Source organism: Mauremys reevesii, linkage group 20, assembly GCF_016161935.1.
Source record: "Mauremys reevesii isolate NIE-2019 linkage group 20, ASM1616193v1, whole genome shotgun sequence".
Taxonomy (NCBI): Eukaryota; Metazoa; Chordata; order Testudines; family Geoemydidae; genus Mauremys; species Mauremys reevesii.
Window position 1 is genome coordinate 5,844,035 of NC_052642.1, and position 12,183 is coordinate 5,856,217.

At 55.6% G+C, this 12,183-nt stretch overlaps 1 protein-coding gene across 4 annotated transcripts in view; it reads left to right on the forward strand.

Moving 5' to 3' along the window:
• Positions 1-11,511, forward strand: part of LOC120387254 (NADPH--cytochrome P450 reductase) — a 60,736-nt gene extending 49,225 nt beyond the window's left edge. For all 4 annotated transcript variants that reach the window (XM_039507695.1, XM_039507696.1, XM_039507694.1 and 1 more), the window contains 7 exons: positions 1,468-1,586; positions 2,954-3,135; positions 4,236-4,385; positions 6,344-6,611; positions 7,817-7,962; positions 8,436-8,521; positions 9,698-11,511. In XM_039507695.1, coding sequence (XP_039363629.1) covers positions 1,468-1,586; positions 2,954-3,135; positions 4,236-4,385; positions 6,344-6,611; positions 7,817-7,962; positions 8,436-8,521; positions 9,698-9,842 — 1,096 coding nt within the window. In that variant the 3' untranslated portion in view covers positions 9,843-11,511. The remainder of the gene's footprint in view (positions 1-1,467; positions 1,587-2,953; positions 3,136-4,235; positions 4,386-6,343; positions 6,612-7,816; positions 7,963-8,435; positions 8,522-9,697) is intronic.
• The last annotated feature ends 672 nt before the right edge of the window (positions 11,512-12,183 follow it).

Sequence of the window (12,183 nt, forward strand, 5' to 3'; positions counted from 1 at the left end):
AGCTCACGTGCCGCCTTTGGCACACGTGCCATAGGTTGCCTATCCCTGTTATAAACAATAGATAATCATATTAACTAGAAAAGGGCATATTTTAAGTGGATAAAGAGGTGGCAAACAGCAGATTACTAAGAAAATTATACAAAGCACACAAACGAAGCTAGATTCACTAAAGAAACTGGTTACAAATAATAATTCCTCACCCTAGATATTGGTTCAGATAGAGTCCTTCACAGGCCAGAGGTGTCTTTTCTAGCCTGGGTCCAGCAGTTCTTACCCCTGCACCCTTTCAGTTCCAGTCCTTTTCGCTCCATGCATCTGAAGAAGTGGGGTTTTTTTACCCCCGAAAGCTTATGCCCAAATAAATCTGTTAGTCTTTAAGGTGCCACTGGACTCCTCGTTGTTTTTGAGGTTGAAACAGGCAACCTTATACTTAAACCTCTGTAATAGTAGTAAATGGCTTTGCTAGTTCTGGTGTCTGGAAGGCTGAGGCCTGTAGAAGAGGGTGCAAGAACTTAGCTGGTGAACTCTTAAAGCAGAGGAAGCTGTCAGAGGGCTTAGGGCCCTTTGGATTCAGAGGCAAAGGGCATCTTTTCTGGGGTGAAATCCTGGCCCTGTTGAAGTCAATGACGAAACTTGAGTAGGGCCAGGATTTCACCCCTTAAGTTTAGGGAGTCTTCGGGAATGTAGGATGATCAAGCTGGTGCTGTTTAGCCTAGTTTCTAGGTGTGTTGGCAGTGCTGACGACTCGTTAACGAAGGACCAGATTCTGCTCTCTGCTGTGCATACATGGCTCCCTTTTCACTCTGGATAGCAAGGGATAGAATTTGGCCCTATGCTTTTGAGATTGCTGGGGGAGGGGAGGAAGCTGAGTCTAAAGATTAAATTAACCTGGACCAAAAGATTTTTTTTTTCCCCCAATCCCTCTTGGTTCCTTAACCCTGATTGAGCATCAAACGTTCCTGGAAGCTGATGCTTTCGTATGGAATAGTGTTGTGCTCTGGAGAGTGGGGAAACGAGGAAACATCGATATGCTCGCTCATCAGTTTCTAGCTGCGTTAGCTCTGTCATCTGCTTGCAAACGTGCTAGCTAGGATCTGACATCAAGCAGTGATGATATTTCACTGAACTGACTCGCAAGCTAAGCTGTTGCAGAGGGGGTGTGGGGTGTCTGTCTGTCTTCCTGAAAAGACACCTTTTAAAAATGGTTATTCCAAAGGGGTCCCGTAGTAATAAAATAGCTTTTGACTCCCTGTTCTGACTAGTATTTGGCTGTTAGATTAAACAAGCACCAAGAATCTCCCTGACCCCTGCAGATCAACGCAGATAATAATTCAGTGCAGACTGTAAAGGAGACGCTTTTTGCATGTTCCACTTCGTGCTGCACTTCTAGCTGGTGAGCTTGCACCCGTTTGACTGGACGTGAACCACTGCTGGTGTTGCATGTTGACATCCTTTTCCTCTCCCTAGGTATGAGTCTGGCGACCATGTTGCTGTGTACCCAGCCAACGACACATCACTAGTGAACCAGATCGGCGAGATTCTGGGCGCAGATCTGGATACGATCATGTCCTTAAACAACCTGGATGGTTAGTAGTCCAAACAAGAGCCATCTTTCCAGCAGCCGAGTGGAAAATCGCTCCTTTTCGTTTGTGTGTCTGAGTTTTTGTGTGTTACTTATGCAGAGTAGGGTTATCCCCAGATGAGACGAACTGAAGAACTGCTTTTGATCACGCGATCAGTATTTTGGCAGAGAAGGATCTTTTGGTTGGGATCATACTTGGCCTGAGGCCCTCCGAGTCAGGGCAGTGGATTTGCTCCTCCTGCCTTTCCGTCAGGACCCAGATTAGGAAGAACGTCGGATCCTTCTGTCTCTGTGGGGCGGGGACCATGTTTTTGTTCTGTTTGTACAGCATCTAACACTGCTGAGTTTTGGTGCCACCAAAATACAAATAATTCATCACAGAAACGTGGGGCTCAAAGGGACCTCAGGAGGTCATGAGTTCCGTCCCCCTGCACCGAGGCAGGATTAAGGGTAACTGGCATTACTACTGCCGAGCTTGAGCGCTGTTACAGAGTTAAGTAGCTCTGTTGTGAACGTGCCACGCAGATGTATGCACAAGTGAGGCAACTGACATGCCCCTAGTCACAGGATACCAGAGTGAGTCTGCTGTGTCCTCCCTATATGTTAGCTGATGCTCTGCAGCGCCAGCACAGCACTTGTTCCCTAGCACCATGATTTAATCAAAGGGTTCGTCTCTGATTTGCAGTGTATTGAACTCTGCAGTGATAACGCCAGCGGCACGGCACAGCACAGCACTTACACACATTGTTCTCAGCAGAGTCAGCCAAGGTTGCTGACCCTCCTGGACGGCGCTCTGGCAGGACAGCATGTAAAAGCTATGAAAGGACCCCGTGTGGGGCGTGCGGCCTTCCCACCTACCGTTCTGTCCTTTTATATTGGGCAGTAGCCTAGCCTGGACTCCTTGAAAAGAGGTTGTTATAGGGCAGGGACACCCAAGCTTTGCCCTCTGAAGGCAACTTCCTGGTGGCCGAGAACCAGTGCTCCAGTTTCCAGAAAGTGAAGCAGTTTGTCCACTTCTTTAACATGCAGGTAGTGACGACAAGATCCCGGCCTGCAGTGCCCTCTCTGTCTGTTACAGCCCCAGGCAGCATACCTTGGGCTCTTTCCTAGCTCACTAACCTGAATTAACTCCAGCTTACGTGGCCCATCATCAGGGTAGTCATGGAGCATTTGTGCTGGTGAACTACACTTAGTGATTACAGATTTGTTCTGAGGCTGCTTGATCCACTAGGCCACACTGCCTTCTATGAAGTCAGTTCCCCTTTCTGTGTCTGTTTCCCCATAAATGTGGTCTTCCTTGTGAACTTCCTTTCTAATGGCCTCAGCGTCTCAGCAGTGTCGCTGAATTTCAACCTCTTTTCCCTTCCCCAGAGGAATCCAATAAGAAGCATCCGTTCCCCTGCCCCACCACGTACCGGACAGCCCTGACCTATTACCTGGACATCACCAACCCGCCACGCACCAACGTCCTGTACGAGCTGGCTCAGTACGCCACAGACCCCAACGAGCAGGAGCACCTCCGCAAGATGGCGTCTTCCGCTGCCGAGGGGAAGGTGAGAGCGCCACTGCTTCGGCGGGCGAGGAGGCTGTTTAACGGGGATTCTCTCTGCATGGGCTGGTGGTGGGTTGTCTAGCTCAGTGTCCTCTTTCTGACGCTGGCTGCTACTGGATCCTTCACAGGATGGTCTGAGGAAACCTTGGATGGATAACGAGGGAGTATCTTGTTTGTAGAAGTTCCTTCCAAGGCTGCTGATGTGTTAAGGCAAAACAAGGGGGGGAAGATCGTACTTAAAGTAAATAATGGCCCACAAACCTTGTCATTGGCTTTGCCACTAGGAAAGGTTTACCTAGGTGTCCTGAGTAGTTAAACCCCTGAATATCCACCAGAGACAGCCAGGTGTATTCAAAATCCTGGTAGAGCCTTGGGCAGCAGCAGGTAGACGGGAGAAAAAGACAAGCAAGGTTTTGATGAGTGTGTGTGTGTGTTTTCTGTTCTTTCCCAAAACGTCGGCATTAGGAGCCTAAATCTCACTGACCTCCAATGAGACTCAGGCACCCACGTGTCTGTCACTTCTGAACATGGGACTTTGGAGTAGGCATTTTTGAAAATTTTGCCAGTAATTTTTGTCGGTGCCAAGTGTCCGAGTGCCGGTGGAGAGAATGAACAGAGGCCTTAGTGGTGGCCTGCCTTGGTTATTAGGAGGGAGGCTGGGTGAACCCCAAGAGTCCTATCAGGCTTGATCTGTGCCACGTGACTGGGCAGGGAGGTAGCGCCTTGCAGGGTGGCTGGAGGGGTGTTCTGGGGGAGAAGTTAAAGGCTGTGAGTGCAGGTATCCCTGCTGATGGCAGGCAGAGTGCTCCCACCTGCCCTGCAGAAATAACTTGCACCAAGATGGATGGGGCTGGGGGAGGTCCCTGAGTTTCTGCTACCATGTCCTCTCATGTTGCTGAGCTCCCCGACACAGAGCTGCTCCTTTGTTGCGCCAAAGGAAGGGATGAGTGCAAGGAAACCTGGTGACTGATGTCCGATAGAGTCACTGATTTTAAGTCCATGAGGGATGGTTATGAGCCTCTAGTCTGACCTCCTGTGTCTCACAGGCCATAGGGTTTCACCTTTGCCTTGTGCTCCTGTCTACACCCTCTGTGCACCTAGACGCTGTATCTCAGCTGGGTTGTGGAGGCCAGAAGGAACATATTAGCCATCCTGCAGGATGTATCTTCTCTCCGACCGCCCATCGACCACCTCTGTGAGCTGCTGCCTCGCCTGCAGGCCCGTTACTACTCGATTGCCTCCTCTTCCAAGGTGAGTCCTTTCCCTGTGCCTCCAGGAGCCGGGCAATCTATCAGCCCTGGTGAAGGACTGTTTCTTGGCGTGATCTAAGCCACTGAGCAACCCTGAGAGAGTCCTCTCCCTTTCCAACCCCCGCAGCCATCCTGACACATCCCTCCATGGTTGGGCATCTGGGGGCTGGGACGGGAATGCAGAGATTTACCCTTTAAGGAAACACATCCTGTGCACAGGTGGCTCCCTGTTATTCGTGGTCGCAAAGGCAAACAATACTTGGCCTTTCACACGTGGGATGCAGAATCAGTGTCTCCATCATGGCTACCACTCTGGTGCCCTGAGGCTGCCTCGCTCCGCTCTCGCTGCTGTAGGGCCCTGCTTCCATGGCATGGTAGCGAGGTGGGTTCTGGAGGTAAATACTCCAGGCCTTGGGATTGTTTTCATTCACATTTTGTACCAGGAGCTCAAAATACCTCCGCTCCGAGCGTGCTCCAGGCCGAAGCCGTAGCTGAGACTCAGACTGGCTGTAGTTCTGCTGCAGTAATAAGTGTCCTGCGAGCTAGCTCAGGACAACGGGATGCTGAATCTAAAATGTCCTGAGCTGTAATTTGGAGAGAAGCAGAGGAACAGCTCAGTCCAGGGATCTGACATGGTTTCACGTGAGAGGTGCATCCTCTGGAACTCACGGTGCAGATCACAGCATCCTTTCACAGTTACACGTCCCGCGCGCTGACGCAGAGCTCGCGTCCCCCCAAATAGCCCCTGCTGACCTCCGGCTGGAGCCCTAGCTCTAACAGAGAGAACTTGGGGTGCAGCAAAACCTTGCCTCACCTCTAACGCTCAACTCTTCCTGCAATGGGGGGAGGGATAGCTCAGGTTTGAGCATTGGCCTGCTAAACCCAGGGGTGTGAGTTCAGTCCTTGAGGGGGCCACTTGAGGGATCTGGAGCAAAATCAGCACTTGGTCCTGCTAGTGAAGGCAGGGGGCTGGACTTGAGGACCTTTCAAGGTCCCTTCCAGTTCTGTGCGATAGGTTTATCTCCATATATTTATATTACATTATTACAATGCAGGGAGACGGGTTGGCACAGGATTCAGTTAGAGAGCATGTCATACCAGCACTCCGCCTCCTCCCCGTCCTGCTGGGCAGCTAACCCAACTAGTGCAGCATCTGCTCAGGGGACAGGAGATCCGGAGATCCGCTCACCGGGGCTCTGGCATTCCTCCAAGCAGGGACACTAAAGGACAACTCCCTTGATGATAGACTCTAGCACAGGAGTAGGCAGTGTAGGTGGACCACGGGCAAAATCTGGACCCCCAGATGCTTTTGCACAGACCCTGAAATTTTTTACTTATTGTTATTGGTGGTTTTTTTTATTATTTTCTTCTCTGGAGTCTGGACCTTGACAAAGAAATTTGGACCGTGACAAAAAATAATTGATTACCCCTGATAGCATCTTGTCCTGGTGCTTCTAATTAGCACGGCCTGTGGGCATGTCTGCTCTGCGGTCAGAGGTGTGACAGCAGCTGTAGCTTTGATCTCGGGAGCCTGAACAAATAGCAGCAGGGAAGTTGTGACACCATTGGTAGGTGGCTCAAGTACAAACCCAAGGCGTGCCTTCACTGCTGTTGTTACTGGAGCTTGCTAGAGCAAAGCTGGTGCTGCAGTCACAGCTCTGACGGCCATGGACATGTACCCTGCGTGGAATATGTATTGTTCCTGTGGAGACGTGTGAGATAGACGGGGTATAAATTGTGTCTTTAGCAGGAGGTCCACTTGGGTTGTCCTCTGAGATCCTGAGAGCTGCAGGGAAGAGTGGCTTGCACTAACCGTTCTCGTTAGCTTCCCCGCTCCAGTGGGTGCTGGTTCTTGTCTATGGACAGCCCATGGGACTCATTACCCCACAGGGGCTGCCCAGAAGCCAGACGGGTGACTGCATTTCTCTAAAGCTGCTGCCAATTTTGGTTTTGCTCCAGGTTCACCCTCACTCCATCCACATCTGCGCTGTGGTTGTGGAATACGAGACCAAGACAGGCCGGGTGAACAAAGGAGTGGCCACTACCTGGCTGAAGAACAAGGTGCCCAATGAAAACGGGCACAAGGTGATGGTGCCCATGTACGTCAGGAAGTCACAGTTCCGGTTGCCTTTCAAACCCAGCACGCCTGTCGTCATGATTGGGCCCGGGACCGGGATCGCCCCGTTCGTTGGCTTCGTTCAAGAACGAGCCTGGCTGAAGCAGCAAGGTGAGTGTGCAGCAGCGGTGCCAGATCAGCTGGTCCCGGAGTAGCCATCGGCTGGATGTGCTGCCTCTTGGCTATAGTGCCAGTATCCAGTGGCTGCCAGAGGTGGGCCCCCTCCCATACAGCTGTGGCTCGTTCCCGAGGGGGTGTCAGAAGTAGCTCTCTCGTAGCACGTGTTGGGGAGTGGGAGGGGAGAGACTTTCAGCAGCCGTAAGGGTTTGGAGGTTCTGAAGGTTAGAATGTAAAAGTCCGTCTGTTACGGGAGCGTTGTTCTGATTATTTCCTGTAAACTTCCCCCCACTCCGCCCACCCCCCGTCACCTAGGTCAGCACGGTTTGCAGGCTTGTAGGGGGCACCCCCTCCCACCCAAACCTGTGGTGACTGACAGCACCGTGGGCCAATCACGGCTCTCTCATGATAGTGGGGATCTATGGAGCAACCCTGGGGTGCTCTCAGGGCACCAGTGGCAGCCCATCCTCTGTGTTCACTTGCAACCTGGGGAAGCTGCACGACACCTGGGCTGGGGTCCCTGGGATAACGAGGGGTAACTGCCCCCTTGCCCTACCTAAATGGTGCCCTTTACCCCAGGTTTAGCTCCTACCCCAGCACACACTGCTGGAGGGGAGCAGGTCCCTTTTCCTCTGTGGGTCCAGCACCCACAGCCGGGCCATTCAGTGACAGGAAAGCAGGAGGGAGCATCGCTTCCCTTCTCCGCCGTGGGAGTGCGGGCAGCGCTGGGGAGCTGAGGGAAGGTTGGATTTAAAGACCGTTGTGGCTGGTCTGGAGGGGCCCACGCCCAGAAAGGAGAAAGCACCTGGTGGTGTCAGTAGCGGAAGAGGTTTCAGCTCAGCCTCCTGCGATTAGATGCTGCTCTGCTGCTTTCACCGAACCTGGCTCACGCTTGCGGAATCGGTGACAGGTGGAGCTAGGTACCAGCGCCTTAGAGACCTGGCCCGCTTCGGAGCAGGAGGTTATGTGGCTGCGGGTGTAGAAGGTTGCTGCCTTCTGCTAGCCCTGGTAGGGTGGAAGGATGGGCCACTGAGCTGGCTTCGACTCCCAGCTCAGGCACAGACCTTGTCCAAGTCTCTTAGGCCCACATCCCTTTGAAAGCAGTGGAAGTTAGGTGCCATGAAGTCCCGTCAGTAGCTGGCTAGCTAGCCACGTGGAGGTGGCGGGCCTGGGCTGACAGCTGTCACGTTGGGTCCCAGGGAAGGACGTTGGCGAGACGGTGCTGTACTACGGCTGTCGCCATGAGAACGAGGACTACCTGTACCGGGAGGAGCTCGCCCAGTTCCACAAGGAGGGAGCCCTCACCCAGCTCAACGTCGCCTTCTCCAGGGACCAAGCCCAGAAGGTAAAGCCCAGCAAAGAGGCTCCAGTCCATCCGTCCCTCCCTCCTGCCCATGTGCAGGCGGCTGGACTCTTGCAGTCGGGCGGGTGCTGCAGGAGGAGAAGCCCTGGGAGCTGCCAGCCCCAGCCCAGGCTACTGCTCCAACCGCATCCTGGCAGCATCGGCCTGTACCCCGTGCTTCAGAGCGAGGTGGCTCCATGCCCTGCAGAGTGCACCTGGCTGGCCATGAGTGGGGAGCTCCAGTCTGCACTCCGGCTTGGCTTGAGAGCCTGCCCTAATGTCTCCCACCCCCTGGGCTGTTGTCAGAGAGGGTCAGGCCCACTGATGTCCCCTCTGAACCTTTGGTTCCCTCCTGGAGGGACATGCAGCAGCTCCAGGGCGAAGCAGCCAACTCGGCTGCTGGCTGAGTTTGGCACATGGAATCCGCGTTGCTGCCTTCCCTGCTCATCTAAACCCAACTGCCTTTGTTCCGCCAGGTCTACGTTCAGCACTTGCTGAAGAAGAACAAAGAGGGGGTCTGGAAGCTGATCCACGAGGGGAACGCTCACATCTACGTGTGCGGGTAAGGCCAGCCCCAGGGTCCTCGCAGGCTGCATGGCATCGGGGCCCTTGGCTGGACTGTGGGATAATCTGGAGTTCCCCATTGCTGGCCCCGAGTCTCGGGGGGGCTAGGAGGGGGTTGGCATGTGGCTTTACAAGGACCTTGTATCTTGACTTACTTTAAGGGTTGCTCCATTGGGTTCGTTGACGCTCCCGTGTGTGTGAAAGTGGGGGAGCAAAGCTCTTGACTCTCACATGGTGGTGAGTGGTGGAGCCATCCCCGTCACGGCCAGCAGTGTCCCACCCCCAGTCGCTGTCCTCTGATCCCGGCCACAGACCCAGTAAAGTCCCTGGGGCAGCGTACGGGAGGGAGGCTCTGCCAGCGGGTGGCAGGCTCAAGGCCTTGCTATGGGCGTGGACACGGGAGCCCTGTGTCTCTGTAGCCGATGAACCCGTTGGGGCAGGCTGAGTCCCCGTACGTACAGCTCCGAGCACAACTGCATCTCTCGGGGCTCAGCAGACAAGCTGGGAATAGAGCCATTGCAGAGCGTCCGCGGAGAAGGGCCTTGCTGAGCTAATGGGGAGAGGTTGAACCAGCAGCTCCCTGGGCTGAGGGCTGCTGGCTCAGTCAGTGCCCACGGCGGGCCTGGCCCCTGGGGAACACCAAGCGCCTCATGAGGCAATCAGACTATCCTGGGCTACCTGGGAAATGCCTGGGGCAGAAGGGGCCAGCTGGGTTCCAGGGAGGGAGGAGAGGCGGCTGCCAAGGGGCCAGGCCAGGTTCGGTGAGACATGTGCTCTCACACCTCCCCTCCCCCCAGTGCAGCGGGGCATGGAACAACAGCGGCGTGGTCCAAGCACAGGCCTGGGAGCCAGGAACTCCTTGGTTCTCCCGCAGCTCTGCCAGGGACTTGTCAAATAGCCTTTGGCTTGACCCCTCCCCTCTGCTGATTTCCCAGCTCCCTGCCTCGCAGGGGTGCCAGGCCAACACGCAGTGCAGGCCGCTGGCCCCGGGGATTGTTGCCCACACTCCATAATGTGGAGTTTCCCTGCTCAGTGTCCCTCTGATCCCTCAATAGCCGAGCTCTTTAGGCCTGGGGCTAACCCTGGCCAGGCCAGCCTGGCCTCTGCAGTCTCCCCTTCCCCAAGGAAGGTGGAGGAGCGACGCCTGCCCTCACTCACGTCCTTGTCATTCCAGCGACGCTCGCAGCATGGCGCGGGACGTGCAGAACACCTTCTATGAAATCGTGGCCGAGTTCGGGAGCATGACCCAGCCCCAGGCTGTGGACTATGTAAAGAAACTGATGACCAAGGGCCGCTACTCCCTGGACGTCTGGAGCTAAGCCGGGCTCCCGGGCAGGAGAGAGGAAGGATTCCCAGACGGCTGCTGGACTGGAGACGAACGGCACCTGCCCCAGCCATTGCAAGAACGTGCCACTGAAACAAACCTAACCGTAGACCCCCTCACCTGGTAATCGCCCTTCTGTGCCCACCTCCCCCCTCCACTAGACTGCTCTTGAGAGCCCTGCGAAGGGCGGGGACTGCTGGAATCCCCCTGGGTTTTCTGGGGGAACACGTGTCTCCACTGGGACGGCCGGGCTCGCCCCCGAACCAACAGGAGCCAGGGCTTGACGAATCCCCCTGGCTTCCCCTCTCCTGCAGCGCAAGGCAAGGCCATTAGCTGGTGGGGCTGCCTGCTCTGGCTGCCATCTGTGCAGTGAACCAGCTGCAAGACGCTCACCCCCCTCCTCTCTCCAGAGCTGCTTTGTGCTCCCGTGGAAACTGTGACGTGGGGCTGCCCTTCCCGTACCCCCCCCCCCCCCCAGTCGCATAGGCCCCAAGGCCGCCTCCTCTCCTAGGGAGCTGCCTTGGTTTTTAACCCGTTCTCTGGGGACAATCTGGTGCAAGCAGCGGTGCGCCCCCAGCTCAGGCATGGCTGGTGGTGAGCCGGGCAGCAGCAGTGCTGCAGTCCTGGTGAGCTTTAACAGATCCAGCCTGGAGCATGCTGGTGTGGAAAGCGACCCGGGGCTGAGGCAGCGAATTGGAGAGACTGCCTAGCTCCCTCGCGGGCATCAGGAGGTCTCCACGGGCCGAGATCCTGAACCCCGTGTCTCCCTTGCCCCATGAGACTTCCAGCACTTGCTGCTTGTTTCGTGGGCACTGTGACGGGGCAGCCTGCAGCTCTGCCCGGTGGGCCTGGGCCTTGCACACCAGTCAGTGCCCTTAGAAATTCTCCTGTGGCCTGAAACCAGCCCTGGCCAGCTGAGAGCCTGAGAAACCGAGGCTAGGCCTGCACTGCTGTGAGCGGGGGCTTTGGTCTGGCTAGACCTGCTCTCTGAGCCCGTTAGCGCCTAGCGAGAGTTGTGCCAGTGACTCCTACCTGAGCCTGCTTGGTCTGCCACGAAGCTCTCCCCGGGCCAGCCCTGACTCCCCGCTCTGTCCCATGGGGAGCTGACGCCCAGTTTCTCGATGCTCAAGTCTCAGCAACGTGGTGACCGGCTCTGTAAGTTCCCAGCACCACGCCAGACAATCCCTCGGGAAGCCTGGGCCCGAGGACGGCTCACTCCCGGCCATCACTAACCGCCAGGGACTAGCAAGGCTGCTTCCTTGGCCTGGGCCTTGAGTCTCATGTGCCAAGAGTGGGTGGGTCAGGGAGAGCGCTTGCCTCCAGTGAGTCTTGTTTCCTTAGTCCGCGGGGACAGGAGCTGCTGGCTGAAGCCACCTCCTGTGAGAGGGGGGAGGAATTCCGGACACTGGCCTGCAGGGGCCACTAACGTGCAGCTGCAATCAGCCCTGGGGAGCAGGGAGAATGACGGGGGCCCCGTGCGCTGGGTTAGTCACATGAACTGAACCCCCTTCGCCGCATCTCCACGCACAGTCTTGGTATCTGTGTTCCCTGTTCACCCTGCTTGAGACCAGCTCATGGAAAAGCTCAGCCTGTCCCATGAATGTAAATAATGTTAAAGAGACTGTCCCCTTGGAATAAAACAGGGGCTTTATTTTGCCTCATGAGATCAGTTGCCTCGTGCTTCATTTCAGTGAGAAACGGAGGCAAGAGCTGTGGGCTGCTGCCAGCCAGTAACTTCCTCTTGCCTTGGGTGGCACCTTCACCCCCCCAGCCACATCCCTTCACAAAGCCAAGGGGAAAGGTCACAAGGTGCCGCTTCCTTGTGAGACCAGCTTTACAGGTGACCTGCCCATGCTTTGGGTGCTAATCTGGGACCAAGAGCCCCAGCTTTGGTTCCCTGCTTTGCCACAGCCTTTCCTAGGAGATCTTGGGCAAGTCACTTAGACTCTGGCTGTGCTGGAGAGCTGGGGGGAAGGAGCCGAAGCACACGCTGGCTCCAGTGTGTTTAAAGCTCACTTCCCAAGGTGGCTGTGGTTCCTCAGTAGCTGTGCATGCAGGCTTCGCCTGATCTCATTTTCCAATAGCCATGAACCCTCAGCAGGCTGGACTAGTCTCACACATGCAGCTCACGGCTGTGATCCAAGCTAGCTCGGGTCTGTCACACCTCTGCTTGCAGCACAGCCAGCACCCCCCCACCCCCCCCCAGAGCTTGAACTGAGGCAGTTTCTCACCTCATTGGCTGACTTTGGGCCTCTCTCCTTCCCTCCAGCCCCCCTCTGTTTGTTCCCAGGCGGGCCCAGAGCTCCGCTCTCTTTCCAAACAGGCTTCCAGGGGAG